This window comes from Lampris incognitus, chromosome 10 (assembly GCF_029633865.1).
Source record: "Lampris incognitus isolate fLamInc1 chromosome 10, fLamInc1.hap2, whole genome shotgun sequence".
Classification (NCBI taxonomy): Eukaryota; Metazoa; Chordata; class Actinopteri; order Lampriformes; family Lampridae; genus Lampris; species Lampris incognitus.
Genome location: NC_079220.1, coordinates 56784209 through 56802837, shown reverse-complemented (window position 1 = coordinate 56802837; position 18629 = coordinate 56784209). Strand labels below are relative to the sequence as shown.

Genomic DNA, 18629 nt, shown 5'->3' with positions numbered 1-18629 from the left:
GAGGCATGCGGTAGTCTCAGCAGAGGGGGTGGAGCAGCGACCGGGACGGCTGGGAAGCATGGGGTAATTGGCCAAGTACCACTGGGGAGTAAAAGGAGGGGGGGGGGGAGCCAAAAGCTGTTGATAGAGAAAAGGTAAAGTGAGGTGCCGGCGTGTTTGCATCTCTACGACCCAGACAGAGCAGAGGGGCGTATGTGTGACGCGGGCTATGTCGAGTCAGTGACTGACTTTAACGCCACTGTGCAGGGCGCGACTCCATCTGTATCACCATTCATCAGGTTGTTGTTATTCATAACTCTTCAGGGTGACTCTCATTTACAGTTTGCCACTGTGCTTACCCACACGGGCCTGCCCAGATTGGTTCGGATGGAAATAGCGAAAGCATAACATGTCGAATTAAGTAAACATGGGTTTCAGCAGCCGGGCTGTATCGCCTATAGCAAGCCCGGTTGGCGTGAGACGGGGCGCTGTTCACGTCGGATTCGGTTCAGATGTCAGCCAGGTGAGTTGCTCGGACTCAGGTGGGGTCCCTGTGGAGTACGGCACGAGCACACCAACACAATGTACCGAAGTGGACGAAGTGGGGGTGTAAAAACAAAGAGTAGGGGGGGGGGGGGAATCCCTTTTGGAAAACATGCCAACATTTTTCATGAACTTCTCTTCCCCCTAAACGTCTGCCCCGCGCGGAGGATACGAGTCAGTCTCCCTTCCAGGGCGAGAGAGACGGCCGACACCGGCAGAGCGGCCTTCTCCTACGTGACCGCCCTAGTAAGGTGCCAGCTTCCTGCCATTGTCAAAGAAATTCAGACTGAAGATGTGTTGATCCAGCACAGCCTGCAAGCGGCTCCCGTGGTCCACCTCTTGAAGTGTGTGAAGTCTCTGTCTTTTTGTCATCTCAGACATTTCCCCATGGTCTAAGACAAGATGGAAGAAAGGGTCTACTACGTCTGGTATAAACCACGACAGCTGTGTGGAGCTGCTCCACTGGCGCTGAATGAGACTCTGAACATTGCGGGTGCAGGATCCGTTCCCAGTGATATAGCACTCCTGTGGGGCACAACTTCCAAGTTCAGACCTGTGAGAGCTCCACATCACTAGCCAGCAGCATCCCCCCCCCCCCATCTTATCTCAGAAGTCAAGCAGGCTTGCAGAGAAAGAAAAAATCATTTTGCCGGCAGAGGGGGTGGAGCAGAGACCGGGACAGCTCGGAAGAGTGGGGTAATTGGATGGGAACAATTGGGGAGAAAAAGGGGGGGGATTGCTGAATTGCAGTTTAAAAATTCCTCTATTCCAGGGAAAAAGTTTTCCCCGGGTATGTTTATTCGGGGTTTATTGAGCACATGGCACAATTGAGTCTCTGCGCCCTCACGGTGAGGGTTGGCTTCCAACCCAAAATGCTGTCTGTCCATCACAGTCTCCTGAAAAAGCCACGTTTGAATGCTTCAGATGACGATAGTCCCTCAGACCTGTCTCCGGGTGGCTCGTAAGAGGCCTGTAGACGTATTGTACTGCCAGATTTATTTTACAACCATACAAGAATGGACGAGAGTAAAACCATCAAAATGCTTACTGAATTCTCGTTTTCTGCCATCAGCCAGTACTGATGACTAGCCGGTACTGGAGATTTCCTGTGTTTTTTCCATCACATCGCGATTTAAATACTGTTGTACTTCTGTATTGTAGAAAGTGCTCCTAAATTGTTTGGATAGAAACGCTGCCGTGTTGTTAGTGTTTGTATAGTAATGCGACGAAAGCGCCGCAGTAAATGTTCTACTCATCTTCTATTTTCTATGGCTTTTACTAAAGTCAATTTTTGCATAGCCAGCAAGACTTATGTGTCTGCTTTTTCAATAGGTGGATACAGACTGCAATATACATTTCACCAAATAGGCTATTGAATGAACTCGCAGTTGTTTGTCGTGTTGTAAAAGTGTCTTTCTTTTTTAATGGTTGATATTTGCCATTGGTTCAACAGTTTTGTCTTGGGACGTATGTGGAAGAGCGTATCTAAAAACCTTAGGGCAGGCAGGTTAAGAGAGTATCCAGACTAGTACTTAAATCTTAAACAGGTTTAAATAGTGAGGAACCGCTATTTATTTTGTTAACTAGATTATATGTTTGGAGTCAGTGGCTTGCTCAGTCCTCTCTGTAGTTAAGTAATATATTTGTTGGGTGCTCTTTGGTCCAAGGTTAGTAGTTTCAGATGAGAAAAAGAGAACAAATCTCTCTGACCAAGGCACTCCGGAGTGCCTTGGTCAGAGAGATTTCTTCTCTGTTAACTAGATTATCTTGGATACCAAGGCTGTGGCTCACTGTGTCACTGCAGTTCTTACAAATACACATCCCTGCTACCTAACTGCTTATAAATACACATCCCCACTTCCTAACTGCTTATAAATACACATCCCCGCTGCCTAACTGCTTATAAATACACATCCCTGCTGCCTAACTGCTTATAAATACACATCCCTGCTACCTAACTGCTTATAAATACACATCCCTGCTGCCTAACTGCTTATACATACACATCCCTGCTGCCTAACTGCTTATACATACACATCCCTGCTACCTAACTGCTTATAAATACACATCCCTGCTGCCTAACCGCTTATAAATACACATCCCCACCTCCTAACTGCTTATAAATACGCATCCCCGCTGCCTAACTGCATATAGATACACATCCCTGCTACCTAACTGCTTATAAATACACATCCCTGCTGCCTAACTGCTTATACATACGCATCCCCACCTCCTAACTGCTTATAAATACACATCCCTGCTACCTAACTGCTTATAAATACACATCCCTGCTGCCTAACTGCTTATACATACACATCCCCACCTCCTAACTGCTTATAAATACACATCCCTGCTACCTAACTGCTTATAAATACACATCCCTGCTGCCTAACTTCTTATACATACACAACCCCACCTCCTAACTGCTTATAAATACACATCCCCACCTCCCAACTGTTTATAAATACACATCCCCACCTCCTAACTGCTTATAAATACACATCCCCGCTGCCTAACTGCTGCCTTGTTGGCAGCTGCATGTGCTGCATGTTTTCACCACCTCAGCACCACCCACATTATGGACCAATGTAATTCAAACATCTCCTTCAGGCAACTGACCCCCACCTTCACCCATACCACACATGTTAGTTAGTCAGGAGTGTCACAGAGACGCCCCCCCTCGTCATTATCTCACGCCCTTCCTCTGTGTGTGTGTGTGTGTGTGTGTGTGTGTGTGTGTGTGTGTGTGTGTACATGTTTGTCTTGCAGCTCAGGCAGGCTCATGTGTGTGTGTGTGTTTTGGTGTGTGCGGTGTGTGTAACAGAAAGTGAGTGAGTTAAACCACCTGCTCTATCTGGACAAGTCTCTCAGAGGCGACCATGTACTTTTCCACAGTCACATACTGTTCGTACTTTTCCACTCCCCCCAGCTGATACTAGCCGTGGCACATACACCATATGCAACTGGGTCATGCACTGAAGCCATTTTGGCTTGCTTTCAGTCATTTAGGATCCAGGTTCCACGTGTGTGTTGTGTCAAAAGGTCAGACTGTGTAGACCAGGGTGTGAATGTGTTGGAAAGCGAAGCTTTTTTTGATAGGATATATCGCAAAATGCAATAGAAGTTTAATCCGTTGAAATCGCCATCAGAGGTGATGGTGTCGATCGGGGCACTGAAAGTATTTGCTTTATTTCATCTATAGCTCTCTATGTGGACACCCCTTCTAATGAGTGGATATGATTATTTCAGACACATCTATTCCTGATAGATGCACAATATCAAGCATAGGGCCATGCAGTCTCCACAGACAAACACTTGCAGTAGAACGGGTCGTGCCAAAGAGCTCGGTGACTTTCAACGTGGCGGCATTGTCATAGGACGCCACCTTTCCAACGAGTCAGTTCATCAAATTTCTGCCCTGCTAGAGCTGCCCCGGTCAACTGTAAGTCTGTTACTGTGAAGTGGAAAGGTCCAGGAGCAACAATGGGAAGCGATAGGCCACACAGGCTCACAGAACAGGACCGCCAAGTGCTGAAGCACACTACACATAAAACTCGTCTGACCTTGGTTGTGACACTCACCGCTGAGATCCAAACTGCCTCTGGAAGTAATGTGGGCACAAGAACGGTTCATCAGGAGCTTTATGTAATGGGTTTCCATGGCCGAGCAGCCACACACAAGCCTAAGATCCCGAACCCATAGTGCCAACTGTAGCTGTAGTTTGGTGGAGTAGGAATAATGGTCTAGGGCTGTTTTTCGGGGTTTGGACTTGGCCCCTTAGTTCCAGTGAAGGGAAATCATACATACAGTGAAATCATACATACAGTGATGCATACAGCATACAATGACATCATACATACAGCAAACGTACATACAGCATACCATGACTTTCCAGGGAATTGTGTCCTTCCAACTTTGTGGCAACAGTTTGGGGAAGGCCCTTTCCTGTTTCAGCATGACAATGGCCCCGTGCACAAAGTGGGGTCCATAAAGACATGGTTTACCGAGTTTAGTGTGGAAGAACTTGACTGGCCTGCTTGCACATAAACCCATAAACCCCATCCAACACCTTTGGGATGAATTGGAACGGCGACTGTGAGCCACCAAGGCTCTTGTGGCTGAACTGGAGCGAATCCCTGCTGCCATGTTCCAAAATGTGGTGGAAAACCTTTCCACAAGAGGGGAGGCTGTTATAGCTGCAAAGGGGGGGGGGGGGGACCAACTCCATACTAATGCCCATGGTTTTACAATGAGATGTTCATCAAGCACATGTGGGTGTGACGTTCATGTGTCCACATACTTTTGGCCATATACATATATATATATATATATATATATATATATATATATATATACACACACATATATATATACATATATACACACACACACACACAGACACACAAACATATATATATATATATATATATATATAATTATTCAGCACCTTGTTCAGTGCTCTCTAAGATGGTGAAGAGAATTTCCCGCACCTCCTCCAAAAGAATTAGTTTTTCCTCTGACTCTGTATGTTAGTTTCTTTACAAACAGGCAGTGTGTAAGTTCCTTAAATCACTGGCTAGGTCTAAGTGTGTCTGATGTTTTTGTATGTTTTGCTTGTGGTACGTAGAAAGGGATTTTCTATGTTCCTTACAGAATTTCTTGGATTATAGTCAATGGAAAAAACAACCAAAATGCAAAGTTGGGGGGAAATTGGCTACTCAGTTGATATAAAGTGTTGGGTTTTTTTTACCGCATTGTTTGTTTAAAACAAAAAGAATATTTCAGGGACAGAATGGCAGAAAGTAAAGTAGAGAGCAGGCCTCACAACCTCACCGCTTCTCAAGTGGAACATTTGTTTCTTTAGACAAAGGGGAGCTACATGAGTTACATGTGTGCCTCTTCACATGGGACATGGGGGAGTGGCAGTATGCATCCATGCGATACTAGAACAACATTACATAATAACTGGCCCCTTCCTGGCCCCCTCCCCAGGATCTCCTAAAGAATTCGACTCCATCAACTTTACTCAACAAGATCACTCATCCTACTGTTTTCCAGACACCCCACGACTTGCATGATATTACAAACTCTTATGGTCCCTGACACCTACGAGAGGCAAGACAAACCTGGCGGGTATCCGTTGCGTTGCGAAACAAAATATAAAACAGACAGTGTGGCCTGGATGGATGGTCACTCACAAAGGAGAATTCAGAGAGGCCAGACAGGATTTATTCAAGCAATCTAGTAGCCTACCAAGATAAAATGACGTTTGGCCTATTACTACTAATACATTAATGTAATTACAGCTTGCTGCAGCTCAGTTTATTACTAATGAATGGTGCTGTTGAGTGTCCTTTATTAAATGTTACGTCCTTTAATTAAACATATGCAGCGTTCACTAATGAATGAATACTGTAGCGAGACCGGCCGGCAGCCATACCAACACGTACTCTGCCTCTACCAAATGACGGAAGCTATGCAGGTGTGGGCTTGGCTGGTACTTGGACGGGAGACCTCCCGGGAAAACTGAGTTGCTTCTGGAAGTGGTGCTGGTGGGCCAGGAAGAGGCAGTCTTCCCTCTGGTCCTAATAAATGCAACAAATTTCCAATCTCAACACCCCAGTGCAGTGGCAGGGACACTGTGCTGTAGGAGACGCTGTCCTTCGAATGGGATGTAAAACCAAGGTCCTGACTCACTGTGGTCATTAAAGATCCCATGGCACTTATCACAAAGAGTAGGGGGTTCCCCGGTGCCCTGGTAAAATTCCCAACCTGGCTCTCTCCACCTGGCCACCTAATCATGTCCCATGTAACTGGCTCAATGATTCCTCCCTCGCCACCCCAAGCTGATGTGTGGTGAGCGTTCTGGCGCAAAATGGCTGCCGTGCATCACCCAGGTGGTGCTGCACATTTGTGGTGGTTGAAGTGAGTTACCCCCTTCAATGTGAAGTGCTTTGGGTGTCTAGAAAAGCACTATATAAATGTTGTTAATTATTATTATTATTATTATGGCATTTAGATTACACGTGTACACAAAAAAAGAGAATGGGGGTCAACCTTGCTTTTCCTGACTATGACCAGACAGAGAAGCCTCCACTTCCCAGCGATGAGGAGAGAAACTGGGTCAGTGATGGCCAGCCTCAGCCTCAACATGGAGCAGGACGCAGTCCAGACACAGTACAGACAGATGATGCCGACCGGCCGGCGTGGGACTCCAAAATCCAATATGTGTTGGCGCAGGTGGGCTTCAGTGTGGGCCTGGGTAACGTGTGGAGATTCCCATACCTCTGCCATCAAAATGGAGGAGGTGAGTTTCGACCCAACAGCACATTTTAATGCTTTGATTTTTAAGTTTGAGTCGTGTTCTTCAAACCTTGTGGTTACCATCTATGCCTTGCTGACAGGTTGACTGTCAGCAAGGCACAGACTGTCAATGTAGAAAGTTAAATGAAATGGATCAGGGTATCTGAGTAGCGTGGTGGTCTATTCCGTTGCCTACCAACACGGGGATCGTGGTTCGAATCCCCGTGTTACCTCCGGCTTGGTCGGGCGTCCCTACAGACACAATTGGCCATGTCTGCGGGTGGGAAGCCGGATGTGGGTATGTGTCCTGGTTGCTGCACTAGCGCCTCCTCTGGTCGATCAGGGCGCCTGTTCAGGGGGCGAGGTTGAACTGGGGGGAATAGCGTGATCCTCCCATGCACTACGTCCCCCTGGTGAAACTCCTCACTGTCAGGTGAAAAGAAGTGCTGGTGACTCCACATGTATCGGAGGAGGCATGTGGTAGTCTGCAGCCCTCCCCGGATCGGCAGAGGGAGTGGAGCAGTGACAGGGATGGCTAGGAAGAGTGGGGTAACCCCCCCCCCCCAAAAAAAATGAAATAAATCAAAATATACAATTAAAACATCTCAGATAAGGAAAGATATGAACTAATTTCTGCACAGTAGTGTGTTTGGGTCTGACTCCTACCCTCAATTTCTCCCCACAGGAGCGTTCATGCTACTCTATATTGTTCTCCTGCTGGTGATAGGGGTTCCACTCTTTTTTATGGAGCTGGCAGCGGGCCAGAGTATTCGCCAGGGGAGTATCGGCGTATGGAAGCATATCTCCCCTAAGTTGGCGGGCATCGGCTACTCCAGCTGCATGGTGAGGATATATCTGACAAGCCAGTGAGGTTCATTTGTGTGCAGGTGTCTGTTAAAACCAACAACTACTGAATCTACTACTAGATGCTTTCCTCTTGTTGAAGTCTGCTAATGGGGGAAATTAGTAGCGTTGAAGGTTATAAATGGTTGTGTTAGGTATATTTAAGTTATATATTTACTCTCCTGTGTAAGTGCCAAAAACAATGCATGGTTACAGAGCAGTCCAGCAGATTTTAACATCGTTAAACTCTGATCCATATGTATAATGTCTTTATAAAACTCTTTTAGCAGCAGTCTTGATGCATGCTCAATAATCCAGATAAGAAGATCAAAGAAGGCTGAATCGGTTCGTATCCAGATGAATTGGTTCATCTGGATACAACGTTAACATTGTATCCAGATGAACGGTTGTATCCAGATGTTCACCAGAAGGTAGTACAGGAGAGAGAATAAGTGTTCACCAGAATGTTCATCTGATTCATCTGAAAATTTGTATCCAGATGAATCAGTTCATAATGTTGTATCCAGATGAACTGATTCAACCTTCTTTGATCTTTTAGCAGTAGTAACAGTTGTTTGATGAAAGTAACAGTAGCCATATTAGTCTATCAGTATCACCACTGCAGTCTGTCGTTGTCCCAGATGCATAAGTAATAAATTCGCTAAAAGATCAAAGGTTGAACCGGTTCATCTGGATACAATGTTAATGTTGTATCCAGATAAATTGATTCATCTGGATACAATGTCAAATTTGTATCCAGATGAACCGATTCAACCTTCTTTGGTCTTTTAGCAGTAGTAACAGTTGTTTGATGAAAGTAACAGTAGCGATATTAGTCTATCAGTATCACCATTACAGTCTGTCATTGTCCCAGATGCACAAATAATAAATTCATTGTTGGCAGACACAAGCAGCAAGACAGCACATTAATAACATCAGGCCTATTAATATAGTGTTGGTGTCAAAGATCTTGTGTGTGGTGCTAATTTACTTTCCACATCACAAGCGATCACATGTCCTTTCTTCCCAGTACGCAATGATGCCACGCAACATGTGGCCGTGAGTGACGTGACACAGTTTACATGGAGAAACAATGTCGAAGTTGTGTTAGGGGACTGCTGCGTTGTCCATGTTGGCAACAGTAAGCTCCTTTAGCATACACTATCCCTCTTGCAAAACAGCTGTTGAGAAATGTGCCCAAATGGGGAGGGTGCAATTTCAAGGAGTCTTTCACACTCTATTTTCCATTGAGTATTGTTCAGTTTCTTCCCATGTTTTAGGTTAAGGGTGTTATTTCTGGCCGAGATACAATACGCTCTGGATGTGGCGCAGCAGCACAGTATATCCCCCGTCTTATATGTAACCAAATTATATCTGCCAAAATGGAAAAGGGGGTACTTGTTGAACTGTTAAGTTTTTTGTTTTTAAAAAAAAAAATATTATGGCCAGCTGCCTGGCTCCCTGACTCCCTGGCTGGCTTTTCTTTAAATATTTCCAATAGCACCATCCCTGGAACTTCAACAAAGATTAGGTTACGGAGGTTTGAGTGCCACCCTGCTTGTTCTGGTATCTTGTTAAAAGGACACAACACTTACTCTCTCTCCTGTACTACCTTCTGGTCAACACTTACTCTCTCTCCTGTACTACCTTCTGGTCAATGCTTGCTCTCTCTCCTGTACTACCTCCTGGTCAACACTTACTCTCTCTCCTGTACTACCTCCTGGTCAACACTTGCTCTCTCTCCTGTACTACCTCCTGGTCAACACTTACTCTCTCTCCTGTATTACCTTCTGGTCAACACTTACTCTCTCCTGTACTACCTTCTGGTCAATGCTTGCTCTCTCTCCTGTGCTACCTCCTGGTCAACACTTACTCTCTCCCCTGTACTACCTCCTGGTCAACACTTACTCTCTCTCCTGTACTACCTTCTGGTCAACACTTACTCTCTCCTGTACTACCTTCTGGTCAATGCTTGCTCTCTCTCCTGTACTACCTCCTGGTCAACACTTACTCTCTCCTGTACTACCTTCTGGTCAATGCTTGCTCTCTCTCCTGTACTACCTCCTGGTCAACACTTACTCTCTCTCCTGTAATACCTTCTGGTGAACAGACCTTTTTTAGGTGCAAGATAACATTGTGCTTTCTAATGTGTTCTTAGATATATATATGTGTGTGTGTGTGTGTGTGTGTGTGTGTGTACACGTGTACTTGAGAGAAGAGGGTGGTGATATTCAGTAGTAATATGAGACTAACCACGCTGTAGTGGTAGAATGATTTACACGCTGGCTCCCTGTTTCGTTAAGTTTGCTTTCCAGGGCGGATACGGGCAACGCGGAGTGGAGCAGAATTGTCTATGCACATTGCACACAAACCATTTAGATGCAGTATTCAGGAATAGTAATTTTAAAAATATAATTATTTGTTTACTATTTGTTTGTTTAGCATTTTACTCAACAATGGCTATTCAGTAGGTTTCCAATGTATCATACATACCTAAGTGATGTTTGTCACAGATGCTAATCACATCCATCTCTTTTCCCCTCTGAAAAGGATTACTGTGTTTGAACACAGCATCTAAACATGTGCACTTAAAATATAAATCAAAAAGTCGGACGGTTTGTCAGATTAAATTATATTTTGAAGCATATCGTTCCCCAAGTCAACAATTTGACACCCAACATGACTTTCAGACAATAAAACAACACTTTCAAGACAATGAATGTTGCTGTTCTAGATTAGATTTTTAACCTTGGCAAAAACAACATCTCTCCGGAGTAAACAAGTCAGCACATATGCTACATCTCAAAGACTTGCTGTGCAAATATTGAAAGTATGGCATTAAGTACATAGTTCTGCTAACCCTTTCTTCTCTTCAAGGTCTGTTTCTATGTGGCTCTCTACTACAATGTTATCATTGCGTGGAGCCTGTTTTACTTGGGCAACTCTTTCCAGTATCCACTGCCCTGGGAGCAGTGTCCAGTGGACATAGCTACCAATAACACAGGTACTCATGCATGTACACGCACACACACATATACATAGTATATACATATGGACCATATGCCATTCCCTACTCAAGCACTGAGATTGAGGAAATCCTGGTAGCAAAGCGGTCTATTCCGTTGCCTACCAACATGAGGATCGCCGGTTCGAATCCTCGTGTTACCTCTGGCTTGGTCGGCATCCCTACAGACACAATTGGCTGTGTCTGCGGTGGGAAGCCGGATGTGGGTATGTGTCCTGGTCGCTGTACTAGCGCCTCCTCTGGTCGGTCGAGGCGCCTGTTCGGGGGGGACTGGGGGGAATAGCGTGATCCTCCCACGTGCTACGTCCCCCTGGTGAAACTCCTCACCGTCAGGTGAAAAGAAGCGGCTGGTGACTCCACATGTATGGGAGGAGACATGTGGTAGTCTGCAGCCCTCCCCGGATCAGCAGAGGGGGTGGAGCAGCAACCGAGATGGCTCGGAAGAGTGGGGTAATTGGCTGGATACAATTGGGGAGAAAAAGGGGGGGGGGAGTCCAAAAAAGAAATTGAGGAAAACCACGGTGCAGGATTTAAAAGGGCTGCATTACCCGCTTTACACTTTTGGTTAGTTATTCCCACACCTGTTTTATATAGCTATTGAAACGCAGTCATGGACTCTTATTTACAGCTCAAACTTGGCTCCCTTGCCACAATTTGGGACCAATACATACTGTGAAAACTAACCACCCTGAAAGTGGACATGAACATATAATAAAGGGTAACTTAAAGTTGTTCAAATATACAGAGACCCCCATGCATTAAACACTGTGCTGTCATTATAAATAAGTGTGTTCTTTTTGACTGGCACCACTTGAATGAGCGCGTTGTGCTTTAAGCAGAGTAAGGTGCCTTCTTGGAGGTCTGATGTGGGCTGACTGCTCCTCTCTTGGTTTATGTAATCACTGTCAATGGAATTATTAAACATAAAATGGGTGACTATAGTGGCAGACTTCAATACTTGTTCTCCCAAATGTAAAATCTGCTAAATTGTTAGAAAATACTGAATATTAGCTTAAGAGTTAGTGACAGCATATAAACACGTCACCACAACAGGCATCATTCTGTTACTTACACTGTTGTCTATTATTCTGTCTGTAATCTTTATAGAACTATGCAATGGTATGGTATCACAGAATACAGTGCAGCACAAACTGAATAATGGCTGTCATAAATCAACCCGTGTTAGTGCTTTGGAATAGAGTATTGGAAGGCTGAATGGCATTTCCCTTAAAACCAAATTATAATGAGAAAATAACTTGAGGATTGTTCTAAAATATCAACAGCACTCTCCTCTTTCCCCATCCAACAGTAAAGGAATGTGCCAGCAGCTCCCCAACATCATATTTCTGGTTCCGTAAGGCTCTTGACATCACAAACTCCATCGATGAATCCGGGGAGTTTAACCCCATCATGACTGGCTGTTTGTTGGCTGCATGGGCGATCGTCGCTTTGGCCATGATCAAAGGCATCAAGTCTTCTGCAAAGGTGAATTCTGTTAATCCTGAATGAAATTCTCCATATCATCTCTGGAATACCACAAAAAGTCCGGCTAGCGTGGCGGTCTATTCTGTTGCCTACCAACACGGGGATCACCAGTTCGAATCCCCGTGTTACCTCCGGCTTGGTCAGGCATCCCTACAGACACAATTGGCCGTGTCTGCGGGTGGGAAGCCGGATGTGGGTGTGTGTCCTGGTCGCTGCACTAGCACCTCCTCTGGTCGGTCGAGGTGCCTGTTCGGGGGGAGGGGGGGACTGGGGGGGAATAGCGTGATCCTCCCACGCGCTAAGTCCCCCTGGTGAAACGCCTCACTGTCAGGTGAAAAGAAGCGGCTGGCGACTCCACATGTATGGGAGGAGACATGTGGTAGTCTGCTGCCCTCCCCAGATCAGCAGAGGGGGTGGAGCAGAGACCGGGGCAGCTCGAAACAGTGGGTTAATTGGCTGGATACAATTGGGGAGAAAAAGGAAAGGGGGAAAAATCCCCCCAAAAAAGGAGTACCACAAAAAAACAAAAACAAAGAAAACAACAGTTTAATTCAGTATGTTTGATACTTTTGGAGAAAAGCACTACATACTGTACATACATACTGTACATGCATATGCACACAGACACGCACAAATACATTTGCACTGCTCACATGGAAATGTTAGTACCTGCTAGTATCTGCTCACATTGAAATGCTAGTAGTATCTGCTAGTATCTGCACACATGGAAATGCTAGCATAGCTAGTATTTGCACACATGGAAATGCTAGCATAGCTAGTATCTGCTCACATGGAAATGCTAGTATCTGCACACATGGAAATGCTAGCATAGCTAGTATTTGCACACATGGAAATGCTAGCATAGCTAGTATCTGCACACATGGAAATGCTAGTACCTACTAGTATCTGCACACATGGAGATGCTAGTATCTGCTCACATGGAGATGCTAGTATCTGCACACATGGAGATGCTAGTATCTGCTAGTATCTGCTCACATGGAGATGCTAGTATCTGCACACATGGAGATGCTAGTATCTGCTAGTATCTGCTCACATGGAGATGCTAGTAGTATCTGCTAGTATCTGCACACATGGAAATGCTAGCATAGCTAGTATCTGCTCACATGGAAATGCTAGTATCTGCACACATGGAAATGCTAGCATAGCTAGTATTTGCACACATGGAAATGTATCTGCACACATGGAAATGCTAGTACCTACTAGTATCTGCACACATGGAGATGCTAGTATCTGCTCACATGGAGATGCTAGTATCTGCACACATGGAGATGCTAGTATCTGCACACATGGAGATGCCAGTATCTGCTAGTATCTGCTCACATGGAGATGCTAGTATCTGCACACATGGAGATGCTAGTATCTGCTAGTATCTGCTCACATGGAGATGCTAGTATCTGCTAGTATCTGCTCACATGGAGATGCTAGTATCTGCACACATGGAGATGCTAGTATCTGCTAGTATCTGCTCACGTGGAAGCACAGTTCAGTGAGACACAATACAGTTTTCTCATTTCTGTTTCTGGATCCACAGGTGATGTACTTCTCCTCAGTCTTTCCCTACGTGGTGCTCTTTATATTCCTCATCAGGGGTTTGATGTTGGATGGTGCAATGGAAGGAATCACTTACATGTTCTATCCCAAAGTAAGCACAGTTTCAGTTTTGATATTTCAATACTGAAGAAATGGACTTTGGAGAAACTTTTTAACTAATGTATAACTCTGAATAGATTAAAATGAATTAGTTTGAACAGGCCTCATTACTTTTGTGTATTCATGAAAATACTGTTTTGAGAAAGCAATAAAATGGTAATGGGCAAATTTCCCAATATAAAGGCATCAATCATAACCTACGAAATAGTTTAGAATTAACATCTCTGTGTATTTCTTTGTGTTTTCCAGTTGGAAATTTGGGGCGAGGTGCAAGTGTGGCGTCAAGCTGCGACTCAAGTCTTTTTTGCCCTTGGATTGGGCTACGGTTCTGTCATCGCCTATTCCTCGTACAATCCAGTCCACAACAACTGTCACAGGGACGCACTGACGGTTTCTGCCATCAACTTCATGACGTCTGTGCTCGCGTCCCTGGTTGTGTTTGTAGTACTGGGTTTCCGGGCCAAAAACGTTGTGATTAACTGCGTTGCTGAGTAAGTGTTTGTGTGCATGTGTGCGTTAGGCCAACGTTTTATATCTCGTATCATTGATCTACAAACAAAAGTGACTTGTAAAAATAACTGCAGAGTAACATGTTCTTGAATACTGCCACCATGTTCTTGAATACTGCCACACACTTCATGGATGAAGGGCAGATATGACCTTTAAAGTAAATTTGTATACATTCCCATTTATACGTTCCAGAAATCTGGGCATCCTAAGCGACATCGCTTCCCATGGATCAAACCAGCATTGGTGGCCTTGGTTCAACATGACGGATCCCAGTTCAGTGACCATCGCTGAATACAGAGAGTGGTACGGTCACTACGGGTCCATGCTGGGTGCAAACATCACTGACTGTAATCTTGAGGAGGAAATGAACAAGGTGAGCTTTACATGTTTAATGTTTAATATTTTTCAAACAAATATTAATAATAATATGGGGCGGCATGGTGGCCCAGTGGTTAGCACTGCTGCCTCACAGCAAGAAGGTCCTGGGTTCGAACCTCAGGCAATCCCAGGGCCTTTCTGTTTGGAGTTTGCATGTTGTCTGTGAATGTTCTCATTCATCCAGGTCATGGTTATCCAAAGGAGTTGAATCAAGTGCAACTGGTTTGCACTTGATTCAACAGTTTGCAGTTTGAACAGTCTGCATGTTCTCCCCGTGTCTGCCTGGGTTTCCTCTGGGTGTGTCCAGGGTGTGGTTACATGCAGAGAACACATTCATTGTAAGAATACAATGACAAAATAAAGTGGCTTTCTTAACTAAGCATTTAACTTAAGGAAAAACTGAAGAAACTGTTTCAAACACTGTGTGCACTTTGTCTTAAAGTTTCCACCCCTTTGTGTTATCCTCCCATGTAATTATCTCTGGGACTTGGTTGGGGGTCCACTCCATCTAATCCAGCATTTGTTCATCAATCCAAATACTATATTGTTAATTAATATCCAAAGTCACAAAGTGCTTGTTCATGCTTTGACAGTAAGTACGGCATGGAGGCACAACACATGTTCTTTGTTAGCAATGTAAATGGATTCCGCGAGCGTTTATGGAGCTCTTGTTCAAGCATGAAATATGTGTTGTGATCCAGAGGCCCTAATAAGAGCTAAGCCTTTATATTTGTTTCATGCTTCTACCCACCACCTCTACACCAATTCCATCAATTGTATACTGCACAGCTCATTTCCACCCCCCCTTTACCCTTTACGCCTCCTTTGTCATTCTCAGGGTGTTGAAGGGACAGGCCTGGCCTTCATAGCCTTCACTGAGGCTATGGCCCTCTTCCCAGCCAGCCCTTTCTGGTCCACACTGTTTTTCTTAATGCTACTCAACCTGGGCCTCAGCACCATGTTTGGGACCATGCAAGGAATCCTCACACCCCTTATGGACAATTTTAGCCTGTTGGGACGCCACCGAACCCTGCTCACAGGTGAGACAGACAGAAATAGTGAGAGAACTGACTTCACTGTTAAACAAAGTAATTGCTTGAGGGTGCACCATTTACAAATGTTGCTCATAATTTGCTAGACTGTGCATTTTAAAACCGTCAAGCACAAGATTCTATACCAATAGGGTGTCCGGGTGGCATGGCGGTCTATTTCGTTGCCTTCCAACACGGGGCTCACCAGTTCGAATCCCCGTGTTACCTCCAGCTTGGTCGGACATTCCTACAGACACAATTGGCCGTGTCTGCGGGTGGGAAGCCGGATGTGGGTATGTGTCCTGGTCGCCACACTAGCGCCTCCTCTGGTCAGTCGGGGCGCCTGTTCGGGGGGGGGGGAGGATAGCGTGAGCCTCCCAAGAGCTATGGCCCCCTGGTGAAACTCCTCACTGTCAGGTGAAAAGAAGCGGCTGGTGACTCCACATGTATGGGAGGAGGCATGTGGTAGTCTGCAGCCCTCCCCGGATCAGCAGAGGGGGTGGAGCAGAGACCGGGACGGCTCGGAAGAGTGGGGTAATTTGCCAAGTACAACTGGGGAGAAAAAAAAAAAAAGGGGGGGGGGGAAAGATTCTATGCCAATGAATTAAAAAAAAAAAACCTGATTAATCCTAGTTTGATAGTCAGTGGAACATGTTTCCACGAAAACAACATCTCCTTTGTGCGTCACACAGGACAGTTCATTTTAGAATAAAAGATATGCACAGGGCTTACACAATGCCGTACTTACACAACTGTGATACTTCACCTGTGCTGTACGCCTCTTCCCTGTTCTTCTTTTCTGCAGTATCAAGCTGTCTTTTGGGGTTCTTGATTGGTCTGATATTCACCCAGCGCTCAGGCAACTACTTTGTGGCGATGTTTGATGACTACTCTGCAACTCTACCGCTCATCATTGTAGTGGTGTTTGAGACACTGAGTGTGGCATGGGTTTATGGAGCTGATCGGTAAGAGGGGCTACAAATTCCTTGTGTTGCGTTGTATTATAGTGGGAACAGTTGTCTGCACAAGTCTGTCATGTCTCAGAAAGTCCTTTAGTGCACATGCGTGTAAGTGTTTCTCTACTGTCGAGTCTCATCTTTGACTGGCGAACAAAAGACGCACGTCTCATATTTTCCATCATCCCCCAGCTTCTTGGATGACGTTGAAGTCATGCTCAAATGGCGCCCTCCAGTGATCTACAAGTACCTGTGGAAATATGTGTGCTTGCTGGCTATGCTTGGCCTCCTGGCTGCCAGCATGCTGCGCATGGTCTTCAAAGCACCGACATACACTACCTGGAATCAGAGCCAAGTAAGACATGTGACCTCTCCTCTTCATCCTGTACGTCTTCAGTATTTCATCCGCAGTGTTGCCAGATTGGGCTACTTTTTATTTGATCGGGCGGGTAAAAATGGCTCTGATAAACATAATCATTATTACATACATACACCGGACAGACAGAGAAACCTTCTACTAAACAGCAGTAAAAAAAGAAAAAAGGGGCGGGGCTATTTTGGGCGGGTTCAGGGCTCTGATTGGGCTACTCAAATCTGGCGGCACTGATTTCATGGAAATCTTAAGAAAAACACTTGAAAAAGCCAAACAAAAACAAAATGGAACACAGTTGTGGCCTAATGAGTGAGCAGAAAGAGATGTGTGTGGGCATCCGGGTAGTGTGGCGGTCTATTCTGTTGCCTACCAACACGGGGATCGCTGGTTCGAATCCCCGTGTTACCTCCAGCTTAGTCGAGCGTCCCTACGGACACAATTGGCTGTGTCTGTGGGCGGGAAGCCGAATGTGGGTATGTGTCCTGGTCGCTGCACTAGCGCCTCCTCTGGTCGGTCGGGGCGCCGGTTCGGGGGGGAGGGGGAACTGGGGGGAATGGCGTTATCCTCCCACGCGCTACGTCCCCCTGGTGAAACTCCTCACTGTCAGGTGAAAAGAAGCGGCTGGTGACGCCACATGTATGGGAGGAGGCATGTGGTAGTCTGCAGCCCTCCCCGGGTCAGCAGGGGGGGTGGAGCAGAGACCGGGACGGCTCGGAAGAGTGGGGTAATTGGCCAAGTACAATTGGGGAGAAAAAGGGGGAAAGAAAAGAAAGCGATGTGTGTCGAGAGAGATGTCACCACATATATATATATGTATGTGCAGTCACCTCTTTCTTGTCTCCAGGCATCCGAAATGAGTCTGGAGTATCCTTCTTGGGCTCTGGGTGTCATTGGCATGCTCATCCTCTTGGCCAGTCTGCCTGTACCCATTGGATACATTTATTCCATGATGAAAAACCGAAACTTTCCCAGTATGAGCCCTGAAGAGGGAGGTGGCCAGGAGATGCACCGTGAGAGGTACACCAAGTGTGGCTCCTCTGAGCAACTGGACCACAGCTCCCCCTGTGTCCCTTCTGAGGAGGGGGACAACCGTCCCAGAGCTGCCTTCCTGGCACTGGGTAGCGACCATTACCGGCTCCTCTCCCAACAGGAGGACCTGGAGGACGAGGAGGAGGAAGACACGGGTGTGTGAGCAGGGGAGTGGTAGAAAGCGGATTTGATTAGAGGGAGTAGCCATGACGATGTAGAGCCTCGCTGGTGTGAGAGAGAGAAGGAGAGAGAGGGAGAAACCATGTGGAAAGAGATTTAACATGGAGAGGAGGAGAGAGGGATGTGAAGGCAACCAGTCTTTACCCGAGAAGAACCCGTTCGTTTGGGAAGTAGCCTTTTATCACTCAGCCAAAGTGTCATCAGTGATGATTTTAGCTGGATTAGCCAAACTAGTGTAAACTGAACATACTGGAGGGACACATCACACCCCCACACGAAACGGCTTCTGTTTGTTACGCAGCTGAAACAAGTGCCTTCTGACT

The 18629-nt window shown here is 45.8% G+C and overlaps 1 protein-coding gene across 1 annotated transcript; it reads left to right on the top strand.

Moving 5' to 3' along the window:
- The first annotated feature begins 6567 nt into the window (after positions 1–6567).
- slc6a16a (solute carrier family 6 member 16a) lies at positions 6568–18289 on the top strand. Its single transcript, XM_056288479.1, has 11 exons — positions 6568–6829; positions 7511–7668; positions 10546–10672; positions 12003–12178; positions 13731–13841; positions 14099–14340; positions 14552–14732; positions 15576–15777; positions 16574–16733; positions 16917–17079; positions 17942–18289. Exons 1-11 carry the CDS (start codon positions 6568–6570, stop codon positions 18287–18289), a joined length of 2130 nt encoding a protein of 709 aa, XP_056144454.1.
- Positions 18290–18629: the final 340 nt, after the last annotated feature.